The 24,439-nt window shown below is 44.3% G+C and overlaps 1 protein-coding gene across 4 annotated transcripts in view; it reads right to left on the reverse strand.

Moving 5' to 3' along the window:
- The window catches only part of LOC117898337 (homeobox protein homothorax), a 110,310-nt gene extending 91,622 nt beyond the window's left edge, over positions 1-18,688 (reverse strand). Inside the window, exons 1-3 of one of the 4 annotated variants that reach the window (XM_034807662.1) lie at positions 18,221-18,688; positions 9,291-9,571; positions 6,825-6,966 (exon numbers count right to left, since the gene is read on the reverse strand). In XM_034807662.1, coding sequence (XP_034663553.1) covers positions 6,825-6,966; positions 9,291-9,571; positions 18,221-18,235 — 438 coding nt within the window. In that variant the 5' untranslated portion in view covers positions 18,236-18,688. The remainder of the gene's footprint in view (positions 1-6,824; positions 6,967-9,290; positions 9,572-18,220) is intronic. The other 3 variants (XM_034807661.1, XM_034807663.1, XM_034807664.1) reach the window with 3 other exon arrangements.
- Positions 18,689-24,439: the final 5,751 nt, after the last annotated feature.

Below are 24,439 nucleotides of genomic sequence, written 5' to 3' on the forward strand. Positions count from 1 at the left end.
CCATAAAACAATTTATGCACTACACCGACTTTTGGAATCAGCGCTGGCAGCACAGTAGCTAGAGTCGGTGTTTACGTCGTCGACATTGTCGATCGCCGTTGAGCCTTTGCCCACTTGAGAAAACAGTGCAGTGATAACAGTGATAACAGCCCAAAGGCAGCAACAACAAAACAGATTCGCCAGCAAAGAATTGAAGGCAAACTAAAAACAAAGGAAATTGAAAGCAAAACTTTAACTGAAATCTGAAATATATTCAACCGAAAACTATTTTCAGGAACTCTTCCATCTCTTATTAGCTGATCTAATTGCGGAGGGAGCGACCCAAGGGACAGCGGGAGGCATGGAGGCGCCTAAATTGCAGCACGTAGCAGCACATTATGTATATTATTTGAATGTTGCGTGCCACGGCGCCAGCCTCATGCGGGTCGGTCCCGTTGCCCCCCAACTCACGCCCAACCACACCAAGCCACTAACATTATAAACAAACACAAATGCAAACAAAATATTCGAGAGCGTGAAACGAGGGAGCGTCTGCTGGAATTTTATCAAAATTTGTATCTCACTTTGACTCACTCTCCCGCTCTCTAGAAAAGCCACAGAGAGGCAGGCATCTTCTGTGGAACTCTGCAGTGATCTATCAGACAATGTTGTTGCGGTCACATGGCGATGATGATGTTGAAGAACGGAATGAAAAACGTCATGGAAATCACTGCTCATTCACTGCAAAATCGTACTTAGCTTTAAGTGAAACCAAAAACCGAACCGAATAGCGCCAAAACCCTATCGAATTTCTCACACCTACACAATGGGCGAACGGACTCACGGTTAGGCAGCTAAAAGCTTGCACAATGCCACCAAAAACAGGAACAAAACGGAGGGGGGGATATTGGATATTAAAACAACTCAATTGATGGCTGCTTTCAATGAGGGAGAGAGCGAGAGAAAACATTCTGAGAATTTTATGGCTCAAATTTGGAGGGGCGCCCCCTCTCGCGGTCGACGCCACTGTGCTGTAACCCACAAAAACGCATAAAAAATACACCAAAACTGAACAATAATCATTTTGTTGTAATACAAAACCAAACTTTATTTGCCTAGCTGATGACGCTGACGATTATCGCGATGATGATGATGATTATGATAGTGGTGATGATGATGATGTTGGACTTGTTTAATGTTGTTGATTACTTTTACCCGACATTAACATCCAAAAGGCAAACACAAATAGAACAAAAACAAAGGCGCATCGCAACGCAACACAACGCATCGCATCGTAGTGTAGTTGTTGTTGTTGTTGTTGTTGTTTTTTATCTATCTATCTATCTTTATAATGGGCGCACAATATCGGTAGTAAAACAGCCACAATTGAGGTGACACAACCGGGCAGAGAGCCTGGCAGCAGAAGCAGTCAAGAACAGAAACAAAACCAGACCGAACACAGACCCCCCCCACTGGCAGTTTCTTTTTATAACCCCACAGAGAGGGACACAGAGGACAGAGAGGGAGACTCCTCCATTCCATTCCACTCCAGTTTACGACCCGAAAGCAAACGGTGAACGCAATGTGGCAGCTACTGCCGCCACAGCAGCAACAGCAGCAGATACACTTCTAACGCTCTTGTGGCAGACGGGGCAGAGTGTGTAAACATTGGCAAACAGCACACAGATAGACACACAGGCAGACAGGCAGAGAGACACAGAGAGTGTCAATATTTGCATGGCCACAAGAGATTTCTCGGGCACTTCTTACCTGCACCACAGAGATAATCATAATATTCGTGTCTCCTCTCTCTCTGTCCCGAAAAGCTATAACATCCGGTCTTACTTCTGCCTGATAATCATCCAAATAACTATATGCGAGTACTCGAGCATGAGTGTGCGTGTGTGCGAGTGTGTGTTTATGTGGAAAAAGATGAGTGACATTGTCCAACATTCATTGACACAATTTGTCATTTACAGCTCGGTTCTTTGGCTTTTAATTGAAAGCGTTTAGCAGACATCTTGTCTAGAGAGCAGAGCACTCATAAATCATTTCGGGCGCTGCTTCAAGGGGGGGCTCGCATATGAGGGGACCCCATAAGTAACGCCACATAAATAAAAGCGCAACGAAAGAGTGAAACAAGTATCTGTGTGGCTGTAGGAGAGGAAAACCGAGAGAGAGAGAGGCAAGGAGATACCCAAACGATTTCCATAAGCAAATCGAACTATTCCGATATCATTTGTGGCTCTATTTCTCGAAATACCAAATTGATTTCGGGCTGTGGGACACCCTAATGGGTTAACCTATTTGATGAACGTATTAGAGGCACTGCGCACTGCGATAATGTATCCAACAGATGCACACACAGACACACACATTCGATCCCTGAAATATAGAGCTGTTAAAAAGGGTCAAACTACTGTACAAATATTGGGAGTCATCAGTGCCAGCAGCAGCAGCAGCAGCAGCAGCTACAGAATGTTGGCATAATCCAAACATAAACTCGTAGATTTCCATCGTCCAGATACATTTAGGCAGTTAACTAAATAATCACATTTAAAAGGCGCCAAGTGGTTCCATAAACAAATATTTGAATTTGGGACGCATCTCGTCTGGCTGTCTGTCTGTCTGCCTGTCTACTGTCTGGCTGCTAATGGACGAACGCTGCTCGAAATTTTGAATCGGTGAACCACATGCACCATGCACCATGCACCACTGTAAAGTAAATAATCGGAGGCCTCTGGGTGGGTGGGTGTCGGGCCCTACACTCTGGCATTTATTTCCTCCCAGGGTCTGTGCCAAATCAGTTCACGCTGTGCCACCAACTGAATGCAACGCAATTCCCGAAAACGCAAAGCCTCCCCTCTGGAAATTCCTCCCATTTTTGGAACTCATTCCCGCTGGCAACAGTTGCGTCTGCGCCTTGCTCATTTCGCAGTTTGGCTAACAAATAAAAATGTGTACACAAAAAATAGAAAACGAAGAACGAATCTTTTGTTCCACTCCAGAGAGAAGAAATTCAAAACCCGCTAAGGGTTGGATCAGCCGGGGGAAAAAAACAGCACACACACACAGACACAGACAGAGAAAACTAAAAAGAACAATGCCTTAATAATGTTCGTACAACTAGAACGAGGGAGAGAAAGAGCCGTAGCTATGGCCGTGGCCATTGCCAGAGCGAGAGGCAGATTAAAAAGGTACCAAATTCCAAATAAAAAGGTAAAGGTTTCTGTATTTTTTATCATTAAAAGAACAAAACAAGAGAACCAACACAGATTGAGGGAAGCGAGCGAGTGGCAGAGGGGCACCAACTGAGTCAGGGAATATTGCACAAAAGAGATTAAGTTCCTTTTTCTTTCCGATGCGATGCGATGCTGCCTCCAGGCGGCCCCGAGAAACAGAAACACAGACAGAGAAACGAACGCAAATGCGTAGAGCCCAGAGATATCTCTCCTATAGAGAGAAGGTAGGGGAAGAAGATGAGAGATCCCAGCCCTGGCAAAGTGAACATTCCAATGAGAAGAAGAGGCAGCGGCCGAGGTAGAGCCCTGCTCCTGCTGACAATACAACTGCGCAAGCGTAACCTTTCATACCTGATTATGAACCGCACCGAAGAGCTGAACCTCAGCCCATCCCATCTCCTGCCTTCTGCGTTTCGGACGAAATCAGAAAATGCAATTTACGAAACAAAAACGAACAAAAATAAAACAGCCAGAGCCAGAGAACCAGAGAAAGAAATATAGAGAAACAAAGGAGAGGGGGAGAAAAGGGATCTTGGCCAGCGGAATTGCCTTTTGTGAGGGGGAAAACCCAAAGAAAACCAAAATACATTGATTGGCATTAGGGCTTAACCTGTTCCACTACCTGCCGGGAAAGTTGTTCACTTTTCCTGGCCCGTTGAAATGTTGTGACAAGTCCTAGTTAATGTCAAGGACAGCCAACTGCCCATCATCATCATATTCAGAGGAAAACAGTGAGAAGAGACAGAGAGAGGCAGCGAGCGAGTGCATGTGATGGGATGATGAAATCAAAAATCATCGGGCACATTTAGCCGCACTTCATTAATCATCAGGCCCAAGCAGACAATCCTTCCTCCAACAGGCAGACGTGGCACGCATGGCCTGCAACTGCAATAAGCAGGAACCACAGGCAGGCACAGGCGTAAGCACAACCACAGCCACAAGCAGAAGAGCAACAACCAGCAGTGACAAGGAGACAATGGCCCAATGTTGTCAGCAGCGGAATCAACTCGTTGCATGTACAAACTATTAGCCAAACTGCCACAAAAGTCTTGTCAAACCGCAAAGAGGGATCGCAATCGGGGGACAGGCAGACAGAACCCAAAAGTCGACTGCCAAACGAGATGATTTTCATTAAAAATTACTTAAAATGAAATCATAAGAATATACACATTCTGTTTTGGGCAGACTTTCCTTTGTCTTTCGGGGGGGATCCTCAACAAAGACACAAAGCACATTAACCAATGGGGAGAAATGACAATAATGATAATGATGATGATCATCAAGCAGAAGCAGCCTCAGCAGACAACGAACTTTGTTGGATCCCCATCCCATGTCGAGTATTTATACATATGGATGGTATATTCTCGTAGCATGTATTTATTTTTCTTATATTTTTTGTTGCTGTGGCCCATCATTTGCATCACATGTTTCTGGTTTTAAAGAGAAATTATAAAGCGTTTCCTTAGCTGCATCATTAGCAGCGCCAACACCAAAAGTCGCCTAACTATGTATGCACGAGTATATCATCCATCCAGTGAGCCAGCCAACAGAGGATCTCTCTTGGATCTGTCGGATCTGTCGGATCTGTGGGATCTGGCGACTCTTGATGAGGGGGAATCGCACCCAATGTCTGTGGCGTTGGCGTGGTGGCGCATTTTACGCAGTTGCTTAGTCCAAATTAAAGTGAATTTATATATAGAGAGACTCACAGAGTGAGAACGAAGAGATATATCTATGCAATCTATCTATATAAAATGCATCGGCATCATCATCAACAGCAGCGGCAACAACTGCTTCAACAGCAACTAAAAAAGTGCCAAAGCATTATTTTTAGCGTCCTCTTCTGGGGCGAGGCGACGGCGATGTCTCCACTCTACTTCTCTCCACCGATGTGCTCTCTGCCACAGTCGCTCGTTTGTTAAAATTCGATGGGCGAATGACATTTTTGAGTTATTTTTGTCAGCCCGACAACGACGACGACGTCGAAAACGACAACCCTGCTGGCCCCGAAATGGCCAAAGTGCTCTCAGTTCTCAACCAAAATGAAACGAAATGAAATAAAATGCAAGCGACAACTTAGTTGTTGACGTTCAGCTCGCTGAATGATCAACAAACGCAAACGTTGCCTCTCTTTCTCTTTCTCTTTCTGACTGCAATCTGCTGGTACCCGATCTGATCTGAAAGAACACCCCGAACAGGGTTTTGAACTTTGCCAAGTGTTCAACTGTGGCTGAAGATCAGTTAAAGGTGGATGGGTGATCAATCAATGAGCAAGGTGTGGAATAGAAACGATGCGAAAACAGATACAGATACGAACAGATCCAACTGCCAAAAGGTTCGATGATCCGGCAAAAGATCATGATCGCTTCGTGTTCTAGTTAGTTCTAGGTAAAGGTTGAGCTAACAAGACATAGAAGTCCGACAAAAGTGTAGCTCTTAGGACTGCTTATATACTCGTAACTCATTCTCGGATGTTGCCAGATCTTAAAGATTCTCGTTGAGTCTTTATGGGACATTTCATTGACAATTCCGACAAGAGTTCATCAAAATCTCGCCCAGCCAGAGAGATGCCAAGATGCGCAGCATCTTGATAAATGTGTCTCTCCCCCCCGCGAGAAGATGGTGTTCAAGTGTTGTTGTTGCTGGTTGGGTTTATTGCCCATAGCAGGGGCCTGTCAAAATTTCAAATGGACCATAAATAAAAACATCATTTTTATAATATTCAACTGGCCAGGGCGGAACCGCATGAGGGGGCGTTGCAGTGGTTGTTTCTCGGCATTGCCAAAAATGTCACAAACCGTAGAATGGAGCCATAAGTTTTGCTCACTTGTGGCATCATCATCAACAACACAATCATCATCGGCATCGTCAGCATCATCTCCGTGGTGCTCTGTTGTGCGGTTCGGTTGTGCGCTTCTGTTCTCCAAGGCGATCTTCAGTGCCTCATAAAAATAGCTGCCCCAAACGGGGAGCAGGATGTACACCAGAGAGAGAGAAAGACAAAACGACTTGCAACATTATAATTTGTATGTTAAAACATCGTAAATTATTTAAATGTCAGTGTGTGGCAGCATACTCTTCGCCTGCTCTGTTTTTATGAACTCCAAATGTTTAGCGGGGCGGGGCGGCCTAGGAAGTGTCAAGTGTGGGCAGCGCCAGGCTGGAGTCGCCTCGCATATTTGTGACATATGGCGGCAAGACATTGTCAGCGGAGACTGTAATTAAGTGCAGACTGCCCCGCTCATTGAAGATGGGACAAAGAGAGAGGCAGGAATCGATCCCAAGCAAAAACCAAAACCAAAACCTAAACCGAAAGAAACCGAACCGAACTGAGGCTGAAGCTGAAGCTGAAGCGATCCTCTTCGTTGGGTAACGTAATCCGATCATTTAGCGGCTTGCTTCGTTAAGTTCGTGTGCCGCGATTTAGTGCCACATGTGGGCCATGTGTTCCCACAGATATTCCAGTATGCCAGCCTCGTACTCGAGGCAGGAGAGCGAAAGAGAGAGACTCTGCAGATCTCCAATTACGCGGAGAGAGAGAGAGAGAGAGCGGGAGTGGGGGTGGGGGTGGAGGGGGCTCAAAACTTGATCCATTATTCTTACCTGTTTACTGAACATTGCAATATCCTCGTTAAACGATTCCGATGAACAAACATCGCCACCTTGCACCCCGGGCTCCCTCGGCGTACATGTGGCCAATTCGCATTTCTCGAATATGAGCGCCAATAGCGGGAATAGCGGATGTCTGTAAAGATAGAGAGAGAGAGAGAGAGAAATATCAGTATTAGCAACATCTCAGGACAATTTCCTGTCCCGATCCTGCAAAATGCAAATGAGCAGCCGCCGCATAGAGAAACAGCTGCTGCCTCTGCCATTGCCGCTCTATCTGCCAGTATATCTAAATAAATAATCCCCCTTGGGCCACTTGGACTCTTTATGCTGACGGATTAGTTCAACAACTCAACATGATTTGACCATTTTTTGTTTCCAGGAGAACTCTGCTAGTATTTCCCTTGCCTTTTCCAATGTTTTTTGTTCTCTTTTCCGTTCACGCTTAGAGCCGCACAAATTGCACCTGAACAAAATTAGGAGGGTTTGGTCCCTGTCCCAGTCCCTTGACCGAAAAACCCATTAGATGGCACAAAAAGTGACCAGCGAGGAGGGAACCAGAATACAGAATACGCCAGAACCCAGAGGGGGTGTGGACCTGCGCTTAACAAACTATTAATAAGACTCGGCCTCGACCTCGCACTGGGTACGTTCTCTCTCAGCCTTTTACAGTTGAGTGCGTTTCCAGTTTAGGATCAGGAACAGAACAAAAAGTAAAACCCAGAAACAGAAACAGAAACTGAAAACGAATTTCTGTGGCACTCATTTGCCATGACTAAGCAAAAGAGCAGCCAGCCAGCAGCTGAAGTTGTTCTGCGCACACGATAAGGTGTTAAAAGAGAGTGTGTGTGCTCCTCTCCTCCCGCCGCTCTCCCCTCTTTTTTCCATAAAAATTAATTTAAATTTCATATACTCGTACACGATGAGAAAAGGTGCCAAAAAATAATAATAATCATAACAATGTTGCTGCAGCACACAGGTGCCCAATGAAGTCATAATCATCATCATCATCCACGGGGGAACCTTTGTTTGGCCAGACACTCGAGATGGACGGACGGACAATCATCAAACAGTCATCAAACAGCTGATGGATGGGCCAAGTCATTCATGAAATTCTGTGTGTCTCTCCCTCTCACGACAAATATTTGCTTAAATAAAAAATGCAGCAGCAGAAGCAGCAGCAAAAAAAGAAGGCCGCAACGATCGAAAGACAAACAAGCATTTCAGGCAGTCAGGCAGCTGGCAAAACAGTTGCAACACATGAAAATTGGCAGTCCAACAGGACACGCAATGACACAAGGGACTCATCTGCTGGGCAGCACGGCAAAGCCGCCTTCGATCATGTTAGAAAAAACGAAGAGAGAGCCATAAAAAAAGATCAAACAAAGAAGAAACCACAATTTTGGCAAATTAACACCCAGGAACCGCAAAGGGAACAACGCAACCGCAACAACTGCAGCTCATTTTGGATGGATGGATGGTTGGACTGGGAACTGGACTGGGGACTGGAGTGACTCCCTAATGCCTAAGCACGTTCATGTTCCGTGTCCGTCACTAAACTCTTGCCACACCCCCACAGAGCGACAGAGCGACAGAGGGACAGAGAGGAGAATTGGAAAGGAAAACAGACATTTTGGTCGAGCCAAACCCATAATTTTGTATTTTGCGCAAAACGCACAAGGATCACGCCCATTTCTATAAAAAAAAGGATCGCTTGCCTCTTCCAACCTCTTCCATTTTGAGCAGAGTTACGCGTGCGTTAAAACGATGTCGACTCCCTCGCTCGAGGTGAGAACAGGTGGCGGATTGGGTCGCAACCACTCGAACATGCCCAAAATTATTAATCAATTGGGAGGCGAACGCTTGATTGAATTGGGAAAGGGTACGGAAATGGGTTCAACAATTTATTGAGTGGTTTTAATGGATCACCAATCAATAGGTGTCTCGGAAAACTAGGAGTTTTATAATTGAAGATCTTTAAAGTAATATTTTAGTGATCATGTGAGCTAATCGTTGATGGAATATCCCCTAATCTATTATTTATTCGTACTTGAAAATGGACAGTAATCTTTGCGGATCTATTTGAAATACCTTTGATTAATATTTGTGCTGATTTTTGTGAATGTAATGATCATGTGAGTGGGTTCCAAGTTCTATAATACGAGTATTTGTGTACTTTAAGTGATGTTCAAAAGTTCATTGATTATTTCATTGATTGTTGATGGCAGCAGCCAGAGAACACATGAAAAATGGGATCATCAGCGATAGTTTTGGACAATCTTTGTGTAAATGTTTTTCCTAATACCCCGCTCAATCAACTTCTTCTCTAATCAGTTTTAGATGACCCCAACAAAGATCATCTTAGGTGATCGTTTACAGCTACCAAATCCTCTAATGAATGAGCTAAGCTGAGCTTTGGCGAAGGTTTTTTCTGGAATCTAATGTGAGAGAGATACTTACTCATAAATCGCATCCTTATCACGTTTGTGTACTTCGGGTATTGCGCCCATTAGGTGATTACCAACCGGTGATACATGACTAGGTGTACCATGACCCCCGGCACCCGAATGGTAGCCGTGCATGCCGACTGTTGCCGCAGCCGCCGCGGCATGCGTCATGTGCGGTGAGTGGTGCGAGGGGAGGCCTTGCAGGCCGGGCGGCCTATGTCCAGCATGTGGATCGTACATAGCCGCCGCCGCGGCACCGGAGTCCATGCCGTAGCCGTGCAGGCCATCATCATACTGCAAAAAACACAAAGACCAGATAATACAGATTAGTTATTTAGTACCAAAAGAGTAGTAGATGGACAGCTGGATGGATGGCTGTTGAAGTGTTGTTCCCAGCCAAATTAGACAAAAAACCAAAACAGCAAACAAAAAATCTAAATATATGCATTTAAATATTTGTGTGTGGCCAAAGCTGAAGACTCACACAAGGAAAAAAAACAAAAAGCGATTCGCTTTGACCTTGTGATTACTTTGCCGCTGCTTCGACATTATATGGATATATACATACCCACGTGCATATATATATATGTACATATTTATATATATTTAGTTACCTTACCTCGTCTTCGCTCGTCTTTTCTTTCAACGTTTTTTGCATATTAATTAAGCGCCAAAAGCAGCCAACAGCAAAATGGCAACAACAAAGAGACAATTTTTAATGTTATCAGTTAATCTCTCTATATGTTTGTATATTTATATCGTAAGAGTACTCGTACGAGTGTATATCTTTGTGTGTGATTGTTCTCTATCTCTGTCTAAAGTTGTACAACATTTTTTTTTGAGTCCGCGCAATTGCAAACTGGTTTGTGTGCAACGGCAACAACAGTCGGCACTCGTACTACTCGTAATACACCAAACAAAACCGAGAACTTAATGCGGATACCCTTTTTGCAGAGGGTATTCCAGCGATGGGTGAGACGTTGGGCATTCAGACATATTGGGCACAATTTTACTAATTGTTTCCAATAAAAAGATAAAGATATTCCAATTAAACATTTGCAACTATACTAAAGAATATCTTTACCCAGTACATCCTTAGCCATTAATCCCCAGCCAGGGTATCTTTAGTTTCGGTCATTGTTGTTGCTGTCACTTGACAAAAGTTCAACTGCTGCTGATGCCTTTGATTCTTTTTCGTTGCCCGTAGTGTGGTGTGTGTGTTTTTTGTAAGATTTTAATCATTTGTACTCAAGTGGCGTCCGTCGCCTGAGAAGCTTCTCTGCTCCTCTTCACACTGCATAATTTGAGACAAGTTTGGTTGGTGAGAGAAAGACAGAAGAGAGAGAGGGTGAGGGAAGAGAGGCCGAAGAAGTTGACAAAAAGATTTTTGTGCAGCGACAAGAAATGATGGTGGGCCTTTTGCCTGTGCCTGGGCCTGGTCTCCCTTCTCACTCCGCCCCGTCTTCACACACATGAAAAGTCTCGCCAGCAAGTTGGAGTTTTATTTTTTATCAGCCTGGAAAAATCTTTGACACTAAATGAGCAATTGACTTGAGCTGAAGATGAAGAGAAGAGATGGAGCTGCAGAAGACAGACAGGGAGCCACACTTGACTGAAGATTTTGAGCGAAATGTCAAGGATTTGCACCTGGAAGCCAGAGCCAATGATGTATGCATGTACATACGTGTGTATGTATGTGGAGTATCTGCGACTGTGCATCTGTATCTATACTTTGAAATAGTGCAACTGGCTCATAAAGCAGCTGCCTCCGTTTTGCAGTGGCAGTAGCAGTGGCAGTGGCAGTGCCACCTGCAAGCCCCGAGTTGACTTCAATTCGATTGTCAACCTTTTGCAACGTTTTGTTTTCGCTCTGGCAATCCTTTAGATACACACAAAAGATTAGTCTACTGAGGAGGCAGCGAGGCAGTTGTCGTGCAATGCTGCTGCCGTTTGGCGTTGGTGTTGGTGTTGGCTCTGAGCCTGAGCCTGAATCAGAGCCTCAGCCAGAGCGGGTGTATGCAAGATACAAGCCCATAGATACAACCGCACAGCACAGGCCGTGCGGCCGGGTTAGTTCAGCTCAGATCAGCCGGGGTTCGAGTCGACTCCAATCCAAACCAATCCAACTACACTCCACTCCACACCACACCATGGCAGTCGCTTCGGTTCGGTTCGGTTCATGGCAGTTAAACTATAAAGTTGTTATGCTAATTTTAGTGTTGGTGGCAACCGTACGTTGTCGCTGCTTTTTTGCTGCTGCTGCCTCTGCTTTTCGAAATGAGGAAATTGTGGAGCAAAAGCCGTGCCAACAAAGAGATCTTGAAAATTACCACAATTTGTACTTGTACATAAGTAATGTGGGAATTTGAGTAACAGAGAAGATGTACATGGCAGTAGAGGGAGAGCGGAGAGCGGAGAAGGTTTCTCTTTCTCTCGAAGAACACCCCTGGCAGACACCAACAAAAGAAGAGTAAAAATCGAACAGGCAAATACACTTAGACCCCTCTGGGCCATCCTAACCATTTGGGCCAACTTTGATTGATGATCTCTTTCGGCTCAGACCTCAGACCCCATTTCGCTCCCTCTCTCTCTCTCTCTCTCCCTTCTTACTTGCTGTCTTTCTCTGGCTGTTGTTTAGTGACCAAGCCATTGACCTTGTTGAATGGCGGCTCTGGTGGAAAGCTCTGTAACTGACAGGAGGGCAAAGTGGGGGCAGGCCCCACACTGAACGATTGTACGAGTGTGCGAGTGCATGTGTGTGTGTTTGTGTTTGGATATTGATCCACCCAGAAAAGCAACCACTGAAAAGCCAACAGTAAACAGTCGTCCGAGGAGGCCGGCATTTCATTCTGGTCTGATTTTGACAAGTTCAGCGTCGAAAATCCTTCAAAAATTTATGACGCCCCCTGGCCACACATAGACAGGAGGCAGCGAGGGCAGAGGTAGAGGCCCATCCGACCCGACTGCCAGTGACAGGCGCTGAAGGAGCTGCGGCGCAGAGTTTTCGGGTAACCAGGCACAGTCGGGGGGCAGTTGCTAGTGCCGGGCCCGGGCTCTTGTCCTACTTGCTGCTGCCTGTTGTCTGTCGCTGTTTGTCGCTGTGCCTCTGCGTTTGTGTGTGTGTTTGTGTCTGCTTTTGTCGTGTTTGCGCGACATTAAGTCATACATATCCAAAAAGCCTACTGCACCCTCTGGTCCCCCACCGCCCGCACAAAGGCCCAACAACTCAATTGAAGCACAGAAACCTTTAATGTGGAGCAGAACAATATGCATTTAGGCTTTAAGTTTGTGCCACAATAGTGGCAAGAAGGGGGTCTCCCAATGCGGGTGTCTATGTGTTTCTGTTTGTGTTTGTGTGTTGTTGGTGGCTGCAACAAAATGTTGCGTGAACTTGAAACCGAAAACGTTGCACGGCACATAGGCCAAAATAGAAACACAAACACAAACGCACTCGCACTCGCACATGGCCAGGAAACAGCAACAGCAAGGACATTTAGTGGGTGAGGGAGCAGAGAGGAGTGCTGCAACCAGGGGGAGTGGGACAATGGGGGCCACCTTTATCTAGGGGGACGCCCGAAACTGACCAAAAGCCAGACACCCGGCGGGAGGAGTGCCGGAAAGGCAGGAGAGTTATGAGTGCAAAAATGCAGCCACGAGAGAGAGAAGCATAGTAAGGCCACCTCTACCTCTCCCGCTTGCTCCTGCTCAGGCCCATGTACACGTGTGTGTTCGTTTTAGGCAAAATGGTGACAATGGCCGCCATTTTACATAGTCATGGTCGTAGTCGGAGCTCCCCCGACTGCCACACTCCCACCTTCCCCGACAAAAGCCTCAATATGTTTGGTGTTCGCTGCCGAAACTCCATTTCTATATCGATTTCTTGGCCTTCTTTCTCCACAACACTTTTGCTTTTCCTATTTTTTGTGTTTGTTGTATTTCCATTTCATTTACCCCAACAACAACGAAAAAGTGGGGGGCGCAGGGAATATTGAAACCCGCAACATTCTTAATTGCGATGGCGCGGCCAAAGGCCTAATCAAAATTAATTGTTTATCATGTTGTATTTGAATTTCTTTCCATTTCTTTGTATTTCTCTATAATTCTTTTTCGGGGCTGTTGTCTTTCTTGACTTTTGCTTAATTAGCAGACGAGCCGCAGTCCGCGGTTGTTGGCTGTTGGCTGTTGGTTGTAGGTGTGTCCCAATCCCAATCGAATCCCTCGCGATACTCCCGTCTTCTATCTGCTGTCACGCCCAGTTTTGTTTCTGTTTTTGGGCCGCCTCAAAAGTTTTATTTGGTGTTAGACAATTAATTTTTGTTGCGTGTCTGGGTGTTATTTTAATTTACAGTTGCAGGCACATTTCCAACCAACATTTCCAACACAACACGCTCTCTGTGGCATAGTTTTTCTGCTCTGTGTTTTTTATTATTAACTTTTATTGCTCCTAATAACAATATTATCGAGCAGGCGGTCATCAAACGTTGAGGGGGGTTTGAGCGGTTTGTCAACGGCCCAAAACGTGCGCTCATTTTGTTGTTCTTTTTGCTCCCAAATTTATGTCTAAAAACAAATACTTAACGCAGCAAAAAATACGCAGAAATATATAAATAAATATAAAGCAGAAAAATTAGATGCTCGGTAGCCAAATTGGAAGAGACCAATGGCAGAATGGCTGAATGGTGGAACAAAAAATGCAAATAAATGTATTCTTTGGCGTTGGAACATTTATCAAAAATCAACAACACATGACGTCAGTCTGCGGCATTTATTAAATTAAAATGAGCCCCAAACTGGCAGATGATTAACAAAAAACCAACAAACACAACAGCAGCAGCGACAGCGGCATTTGTCCAAAAAGGTAAATTCAAATTTCGTGTTCAGACAAAAACAAGAAACAAAATTCGATTCAAAAATAAATTGAAAGAAACTGAATATTTTTTAGAAGCAGAAATTAAGCAGAGAATTTTAGTATTTGTGGGGAAACTGTCAGGGAAATATTTGAAATTGAAGAGGAAAATGTATTAAAAAATGCAGAATATTCGGAATGTAGGTTTGTAGCAGCAAATCTTTGAGACTGATTTTGAAAAGGTTTTGAGACACAATTGTAGTTGATGTCTTTAAAATCGCCAGCACATTAAAAACCACCCAACCAGCAATCTTTCTTGGCTATCTAATTAAATTTCCAGGTCTCGAGGACCTTTGAAACTTTCCAAACAAAAGCACTCTCTTTCTACCGTTTGAGGCTCCAACAAAAAGCCAAAAGAAATCTCTTGGAGTTTTTGGCATTCGCCGCGTCTCCTGGATGGGGCCAACACAAAAAAAAGTTACTCAAAAATACGAAAATAAATTGCGTGCTGATGGCTCATTTAATTTAATGAGCGGCGTGCAACTTGTCTAAATGATTTTTCCTCTACTTTACAGCATTTTTTTGTACATTTTTCAGAGTGTTTTTTGTTTGGCGCTGGCCCGCATGGAGGGCCGCCAGGCAGGGCCCCTTTCATGGATGGATCGAATCTCTACGAAAGAGTTTTCTAAAAAAAATGTAATTTAGTTTTACTTGAAAATTAGCGAAACACTTTGACTTAATGTCAGGGAAATTACACACACAACACACAAAAGGAAGAGGAGAAACAGATTATTTAAAATACTTTATAAGACGATTTAGGCGTAAATGTTAAAAGAAATGAAACTAATGAAAACACTTCCAACGGCAGCCAGCAGCGGCAGAGGAGGCAGGCAACATACCGCTGCGACCTCGTCAAACTTGGCAACTATGTGTACCTACAGCAACAACAGCAACAACAACATATCCAACAACTACAACATCAGCAACAACCAGAGCACCAACAGGCACCACACAGCCGACGACCCAAGAACGAGGCACGCAATTTGATCATTAAACATGAAGCTCTTTAGCACACGAAAAACAACATCGACAAGAGAAAGAGACAGGCACAGAGATGGGGCAAGTGAAAGAGAAAGAGAGGCAGCAAGCTACAGCGGAGGAGCAGCTCATGTGGATAGGCCCCATATAGAGCCTGGCAAAAATATGCATATGTAATTTGTTTATAAATATTCCTCGCTGCCTGCTTCCTGCTCTCCTCTGAAGTAGTTCGCTGGCCTGAGAGAATTCCCAACTTTCGTTGAGAAACTGAACTAAACCGAGATACAAATACCTGATAGCCGGGCCCAATCCCAGTCCCAGCTATAACTGATCTAAAGATACAAAGGAGAAACTCTCTTCTGGAGCCACAATGACTCACGGGGATGCTGAGTGTCTCAAGAATTTCTCACTTAATTAGAAAAGAATTTCCAGCGAAGGTTAACCATCTCAGGGAGATTAAGCGGAGATAGAGAATCAGTGGGGGAATATTACTAATGAAATATATAAATAAAAAAGCAAAAGATTTCCAGCATTTTTCAAATTAAACTTCACTTTCGGTTCGAGGTATTCCTTACATAATGGAAGTGGGAAAAGCATAAGAAAAATAAAATAATAAACTATTTTGTTTGTAAAGAGTTATTTTAGTCTCATAAATTCCTATTCAGTATGGCCGTAAAATCTTTCAATCAACTTTTCGCCAAGTGTGTTCGGCAGAAATCTAACAAGTAACGGCCTCACGTTGCACATCGAATGGCATTTGCAGCATGCCGCGCGATCTAGCCCGCTTGCACTCCCCAACCGATGCCTTTCTATTTTGATTTTATTTCTGCAAAAAAAAACAAGTAGAGGCAAAGCAATCACAGAACAAACACACAGCGGGAACGAGGGGAACACACACTAGACGAATTATATTTTATGCCACAAATTACGCTGCGGTTAACCTTTAAATTAAAATAACACCAAAACAATTTTTGTGCTGCATTTTGCAGGCGTTTGAAATGGCACGGAAGAGGCAGGGACAGTGGCGCGGGGAGTGCCAGTGCCTGGGACGGGGTGGCTAGGTGCTTGTGGCAGCTGCACATTGCACATTTTTATACAAATTGCAATTGCACTTTTTTTTTTTTTTTCACTGGCACTCTCTTCTCTCTCTCTCTCTCTTTCGCTCTTTGTAAAGGCATAAAATAATCAAATTAAATATACATATATAAAAATACATATGTGAAAAAAAGAGCGCTTCCCGCCATTTTCCGGCACGCAAAAATGTCCAAAAATTATAGTAGAGTCATGGAAAATTATAAAAATAAAATTGTAAATAATAAAACCGCAAAAAGAGAGCGGGAAAGGGAAAGGGAAAGAGAAAGAGAGATACAGAGGGAATGAATGAATGCCAGCCACGGCCTCAGCCTCTTTTCGCTCATGTGCAATAAAATTATATGCATCAAATGCACACAGAAACAGATACAGACACTCTGACACACGGGATGCAGATGCCATGCAAACACAGACATGGACACTGTGGAACCCGTATGTATACTGTGCCCAGAGTCGAAAAATTCATTTGATGGAATTGAAATGGCGCGATTCGGCCAAACAGCCGCAGGAGAATAGCGAAAACAGACAACGGGCAGCAGAAAAAAAGAGAGGGGTTAAGGGTACGGGTTCTGGACTGGGACTGGGACAGGGACAGAATCGTGTATTAAACCACAAGCGTAAATTTATTCGCCAGTAACAGCAGCAGCACCAACAACACACACATGAAAATCACCACACAACATTCCCGCGGGCATTTTCACATTTTTCGTTTTGTATATTTCATTTGGATTTTTTGGATTTTTGTTGTATTTTTCTGTCTTTTAATGCTCCCAAAGAGCTCGGCCTACCTATGGCCAGTCATAATTCACTCTCCACATGCAAACACAAACACAAACGTAGATGTTAATTGCTAACACACATACGCACGAACACACTCACGCAAAAATATCGGGAGTAGAGTCTTTGCTCCGTTTAATAAAAATCAAGTTCACTTCGCAGGTCCATGTTAATCAATTGATAAACTCGAAAGCAACAAACCAAAAAAATAGTAAAGAGGCAACTGCTCTAACTGCGATTTGGTAGAGATGGTTGGTCACCTGATTAGCATATTATTTATGATCCATATGAGTGGTAAAACATAAACGGTTGACCATATTTAACCATATAAACCGTATACGAGAATTGTGGGAAAAGGTAATGGAGAGCAGAGTAACCCAAATGTGAATTGCTCATCAATAATAATTATTAGAAGGAATATCTTCAGAGCAGTATTAGATTCATAATAAATATGATATTTTACTACAAATTACTAGAAGTCTATAAATGGATTTGCGATTCAGTTTGGGAAGTTATTAAGTAATTGACAGCGTTCCAAAAACCCCTAAAGGTCATCCAACAAAGTCAACTAGGAAATTGTGAAAGGTTCTTAGGAATCTCCGTGGTTGTATTGAAACGTTGAAGTTAATCCGTCGGAGTTTTTACAGACTTCCATGTATAAATTAGGACACAGATGTTTGGAGGTAATCCTAAGAAGAGTGCTAATAGTTCGAATGCCTTTTTTGAAATTATATTGCATAATAGCATTTCAATGAACTGATTTTCTAAAACCCTAAGAACGAATATTTTGGGTATTCCATAATAAGTTTTCGACCAGAATACCAAATATCAATTCAACTGCTTAATTCCATAAACTTGTATGAGAAAATGACCCGCATAAATCATATTTGAGTGAGTCTCTGGTATGAGAGTACCCCCACACACACACGCACACGCAATTCAAATTCAACTCGATTAATGTGGCTCCAAGATTGGAAATTTCACTACATGCATGTATAAAGACTTTAGGAATTGCCAGATAACTTGCTACCGTACACTTTGCTGATAGCTGTTTGTGCCGACGGCATTTGATTTGAACCAAAAATAAAAGATTTATGCATTGGACGTTGCCGTCGCTAATTTGGCTGGGCATAACAACACTTCTGGAATGGCCCTATTTAAAATTTAGGGAATTTTCGGATGGTACTTACCCTGGGCTGAGCCATTAATGCTCTGGGAGCGACGTCTAACCCGATTTGTGCCACTTTTGGTTTAGAGAAGACTGTGGGGCGACACAACACACAATTCGACGGCGGGGCCCGCGTCCCTTGTGTCTGGTCCTCGTTGTGGTTGTTGCTCTGGTTGTTCTTCCAGTTGTGGCTCCTCGGGGCTTTGGGCTCTTATGCTAGCAGATCTGTTTGTTAGGGACCTCCTGGATTGGGGTCTCTGGAATTTCTGTTTATGTTTCTCCACTCAAAAATAGTGTTACGAGGGGAAAATCACGTGGTTTTTCCGGCTTTTCTTTAGGGGAATTTTGCTTTTGCTTTTATTTTGTTTTGTATTATTTTGCACTCTTTTACAATATACTTCTACATCTGCTTTTCTCTTTTATTCTTTTCTTTTAACACAGGCACATTTGTTAAGATTTATTTTATGTATTATTATTACGTTATTTGTTGTTGTTGTTGCTTGTATACTTGTTGTTGTTGTTGTTGTTACGCGCGCGTTGTTGTTGCTTTTGTTGTTAAGCGGGGGAGATCTCTTACGAACTTTTATTTCTCTTTTTCTCTCGAATTGAGTTAAGTGAGTTCTTTTTGTTGTTGTTGTATGTATTAGTTGTATTTACATATAATAATGTTTTGGTTTATAAAAATCGTATACAATTTGTTGTTGCTTTAGTTGCTGTTGTTGTTTTAGTTGCTGTCCTTAGTATACTGCTGTATTGTTGTGGCTGTTGGTGCCACATAATTTTGCAATTTGTTGTCGATTTCTTGCCGTTGTCTGTAGTTGTCATAAATCCATGGCTCAACTACAGGTAGCTTCCTCTTCGATCGATCCTCGTCAGATTACAGATTACAGATTTTCAGATTGATTTCCTTTCCGCTTTCTGTTTTGCTTAGGGTTTTAGTGGTTGTTGTTGTTGTGGTTGTTTGTCGTATACTCTTTTGCTTTTCGTATAATATGCGCACTATTTATCACAGCTGCTTCTACATACTATATATGTAACTAGATCCTGAACCAAAATGAAAACGCAAAAAACTTTAGTTGCTGTCGTCGTTGCGGGGCAAAAGTCTTTTACGATTTAGCGACGGCACAACACAACATTAAGTGCTGTTGGCTTTTCTCTCTTTCGTGGGTGGCTCTAGAGAGGGGGACAGCTACGGCTACGGACAGGGGATCGTCGGGATCCCCTCTGCAACAGGAACGTACCCGTTGAAACACGCGGCTCTACCCTTTGCGGCTCATTTAGAGTATTTCTGTTCGATTGATGCGATGCGATGCGACTGCTGTGAGCTGGTACCGTTAAAACGAAACGTAAACGTAACCGTAACGCGGGAACCCGATCCGTTGCGCGCGCGATTTTTGCGATTTCTTCGATGAAATTTATGTGTGTTTTGTTCCTCTTGTTTTTTCGCTCAGTTCTTGTATTTTCGGTTGCGGTGCGGCGGCAATAATAATACGAATAATAAAATGGCGCTCCGCGGTAGGCAATAATAATAATAGAACAGTAATAATAATAATTCTTTGCTCCCAACGACCAACGAGACTTCGCTACTCGCTTCGCACACGACACAACACAGAGGAGGCACAACACGTCGGCACGAAAGCAAAAGATACACTGTCATTGTCAATCATTCGCCGTGGTGCCGGCCTGTTTTCGGAGAGTGTTGGCTGAGAAAGAGAGAGAGGGAAGTCGCACACACACACACACACCGACGCTCGCACACGGACATGGCGACGCAACAATTGTGCCATTAAAATGTACCAGCAGTGGAAGCGGGATGGCCATACAGCACTCGCGTTGCCACTTCTGGTTCCCCTGTGTGTGCTTGTGTGTGTGTGTGTTGCATCTGTGTATGCGGCGAAGAGAGCGCATGCGCTGATCGCACGATGACTGATTTGTTAGTACGCCTTTTCTGTCATACACACACTTGTCACAGAGTCGAGTCGAGTCGAGTCTCTCTGCCGTCGCCGTCGCCGCCGCCGTGCTCTCTCGCCGCTTTTTGGCCGTGTGTTTTTGGCCTCTTTTTGCGCAATGTTTCGCTTCGTTTTCTCTGTTTCTGTTTCTGCTTCTGCTTCTGCCCTGCCTCTGTCGTGCGTTCGTACGTTCGTTTGAAATTTATTTGGCTTTGGCCAAAAGGAGACGGCTTATAGGTTTTTGGCTCTCTGCTGCTGTCGCTGCCGCCTGCTCTGCCACAGCCACAGCCACTGTCGCTGCTGCTTTTGCTTCTGCTGTTGCTGTTGCTGTTGGCGTTTCTCTGGTGCGTGCGTTGAAAATCAGCAAAAACCAATCCCATTTGTTATTTTCGCTTGAGTGAGTGGCAGTTTGCATCAGTTTTGCCATTCAGTCTTGTGCGCTCTCAGCGCCCGCCCCACCTGTGCTGCTGCTGCTGCTGGTGCTGCTTGGCCGCTGCCGTGGCTACCCATCAGCGGGGTGGGTGGGAGCTCCGAGTCCGAGTACGAGACCGAGTCCAAGTCAAAGTCTCGTTGAGTGCTTTCAGGTGTTTCTCCAGACGCTGTCCGTCAGTCAGCTTTCGCTCAGCATTTTTCAACTGCTGCTGCTCTCTTTACCCACACACACACACACACAACGCACTCACTCAGCTCTCACACACACTCGTATACGCACTCCCTTTCTCACTCTCACACACGGCAGCAGCGACTAAGGCAACGCCTTCGAAGAAAGAGTGCAAAGGAAAGAGCAACAACAGCTTTGTGCATGCCTCCCAGCCACCCACCAGCCACCCAGCACCCCACACAATATACAAAAGCTGTCGCCGATCTGGCCACTTAGGCATTGATCCTGCCAGAAACAACAAAGGAGAACAGCTGTTTGGGCCATCCATCCCCTCCACTACCCCCAACCACACTCCGCTTTCTCTCTCTATCAGCGTCGCTCTTTGGGGAGCCAAAAATTGCATATCCTGCAGGTCTGCTGCTGGCTCCTGGCTCGTGGCCCATCATCCTGTCTGCCGCTTTTTACAGTTGTTGTTGTTGCTCGTGTCGTCGTCCTCGTGGCAGTTTAAAAAGCAGTTAACACATATTCCCAGGCAATTTTTCAACAGCGTATTTTTGGTTTTGACGCTGCAGCAGCAGCAGCTCCAGCAGACCCAGCAGCAGCAGGCCATTACGTGTGGGGCAGTCGGAGGCGCCGTTTTTAGGAAAATGAAAAATAGCCTTGTTTGTTTTTCCTCTCTTCCTGAGGCGGCAGCAAAGGATATCCTGCGGACTGGCCAGAAGATGATGTTGCACTTAATCTGGCTGCCGTTTCATTCCATCTTTGATCTTAAGTGCGATGGCATGGGACGTTCTGTTGGGCTGTGGAATGGGTGGGGCGCTTTGGCCAGTGGGGGGTTCTGTTGCCTGTCAACGCTCGGACAAATTTATGAGACTGTGATGGATTTGTGGCTGCTCTTCTTTCTTCTTTATCAGTTTTCTCTCTATGCCTCTCATTCTCTCTTGTTTTAGTCTTTTTTTTTAATCCTCCAATTACTTTGTTTTGCCAAAAATGCAAAAAATCAAGTAATTTATGCGCAACGAAAATCAAATCAAATGAAATCAATTAAATGCAATAAATTAAGGTAAATCTCTCAGTGGAGGGTGAAGAGAAGAGCGGCTGATTGATGGGAGAGGGGAAATCAGGGTGAATGAAGAGCCTTCGGTAAGCGTGGGAAATATTTTTTTCATGGACATTGGCCAAAATTTATGTGCTTGCCCAACGCTATTGATCGATATTTGGGTAACAGTTCGAGAACAGCAAAAATAATATAAATATTCAACATAGAATAAAATAATTAAAGAAAAAATAGTTTCGACCACATATCAGCCAAAAGTAATAAAAAGTTATTGTAATGAATATTTCCAATTGCATAGAGCAAGAGCGGAAATCATTTTAAGCTCTTGTAAGAAAAGTAGAGAGACACGAAGATGGCTTAAGGAATATTTATTTAAAAATAATATAAATAAATATGAGAAATTTAAAGTATTTCCCACCTTGATACGATTATTGATCAACTTCGTGGGGTGGTACGATTTATGAGGTCCATCAAATATCTGGCAAACCAACGTGAGTCTACAAGAATTATTTAATAAATAATAAAATAAAATAATAATCGCTCCTCTTGTGCCTATTTACTGCCAATAAGTGGCATTGAGTGGATGGGCGTTATCTTTCCTTTAAGAACTTGAACTTAAAACATAGCGCAGTCTGGGGTCCCATAATGAATACTTTAGCAATTAACTTACGTTTCGTACTCCATGAATAAATTCCGAAAATAAATATAAACGGTAGCAAATGGTATTTTTACCCAATAAGAAATGAAAACTCAAGAAAAGTTAAGGAATTTCATTAAGAATTGAAGGGACCATGAAATTTAAATCAGCCAAAAAATAAAAGGAGCAAAATAATGAAGCAGGAGGCTGGGTCTCCACCCACCAGAGGGTGGAAGAGAGAGAAGAGCCAGCGAAGAGGGGAAACGACTCGAAGGAAAAACCTCAAGGAAAATTGCATTTGGAAGCTTCCAATCCCAGACGAGAGGCTGTCGCTGCTTGTTGGGTGGGGGAGGAGTGGAGTGCCAAAATGTGGCTCTCACCCATACAGGGGCGCACACACGCACACACACTAATGCCGGACAGCCAATATGATTTAAAGCAGAGGCAGCGCCGTCGACAGCGACAGCAACGGCAACGCTGGTGTTGTGTGCATGACAATTCATCTCTTTCTTATAAACGCAATTTATCAAATGGAAACGACGAGCGAGCGACAGCAAAGATGAAGACGACGACACGATATCAAGTGATGAGCAGGACAGACTCTGCTCCACAGCGTGAGTGAGAGAGGGAGAGGCAGACACTAAAACTCACTCAAAGCGCAACATAAAAAAAAATGGCACAAGAGAAGAAAAATAGGAGTTGGTTGTTTTGAGACAACTTCTCTCCGTTGTTCCTTTGCGTTTTCGCTGTCGTTTTTTTGCGCTGTGACTGAAACCGCCATAATCTTGACAGACAAGTGCTGTCCGCTCTCTCTCTCGCTCTCTCCCTCTCTCAGCGGCACACGCACACAGAGGCACACGCGCGCGCGTTCTCTTCGCCGCACTCTTAATGGTTTGTTTTTGTTTTGTGTTGAATTCGCCGCATGCACGCCAGAGCGGGACAGCATGTGCACCGCCTTCGATGGCGCACGGGCCAGAGCGAGACGGTCTCTGTGTTTTATGGCCACGCATCAGCTGTTTACAGTTCGAGAGCCACTGGATGGTCCGCGCGCGATGCCAGTTCCGATTTTCGATCAGGATTCCCATTTACCTGCAAATATTTACCTGTGCAGCGGTCCTTCTTCGTTTGAATTTCGCGTACTTCGTTTCGTTTTTCTATTTTCCTACGTTTTTGTGACTTTCAACGCTTGGCCAGGGCCCATAAAAGGCTTAGGACACTTGTCCGCAGAACTCTACCTGATCCTGAGCCCCGTCCGGGATGTCTAAGCAGGACTCACACCCACATTAAAGGCCTTGGCGCGCTTCGATTTTTCGTTTTCCTTTTTTTGTAATTTTTTCTTTTCTCGACTCATCATTTAAAGGAGTCTTCCCTATCCGAAAACGAAAAATCGATGCCAAATTTGTTGCTTAAACAAATATGCCGGTCATCCAGGACGGTGTCCTTTCGTCAAACCCTACTTCCCTGCATTTGACAGCCGCCCCGAGGACGCTGACGCCTATGCCGATGCTGATGCCAGGCTCTGCCAAACCTGACAAAACTGTCAATTCCGGCAGGCGTCTGCCGTCGGGGCTGTCAACAAATGCGGCCTACAAAACTCCCACGCACCTAAGTCTAGGACTACCACCGGGTCAAGGACACAGCTTTCATATTTGTTTTCTCCTCGGGTATTTTGATGGTAAACTTTTGTCACAAAGTTAATTTCTGTTTGATTTAAGGATCCTAAACCACTTACCTGCTCCGAGCTCTAATCATACTTTACCTGCAAACGAAACAGAGACAAATAGGAGTTAGTAGAGTTGACAAAAGACAGAGGAAAATAGAAAAATTAAGAGAAGTAAGAACGGTGTGTGTATTCATTCGTTTTGGGAAACATGCAAATGAGCTAAAGGAACCCGGATTAAGATGCATTCCCTGTCCGTCCGTCTGTTCCCTCGTTCATTCCACATGTGTTGAGCACGCCCTGCGCAGTGTCTCCACCTCCCAGCCGTTCTCCCCTG

This window comes from Drosophila subobscura, chromosome O, assembly GCF_008121235.1.
Source record: "Drosophila subobscura isolate 14011-0131.10 chromosome O, UCBerk_Dsub_1.0, whole genome shotgun sequence".
Classification (NCBI taxonomy): Eukaryota; Metazoa; Arthropoda; class Insecta; order Diptera; family Drosophilidae; genus Drosophila; species Drosophila subobscura.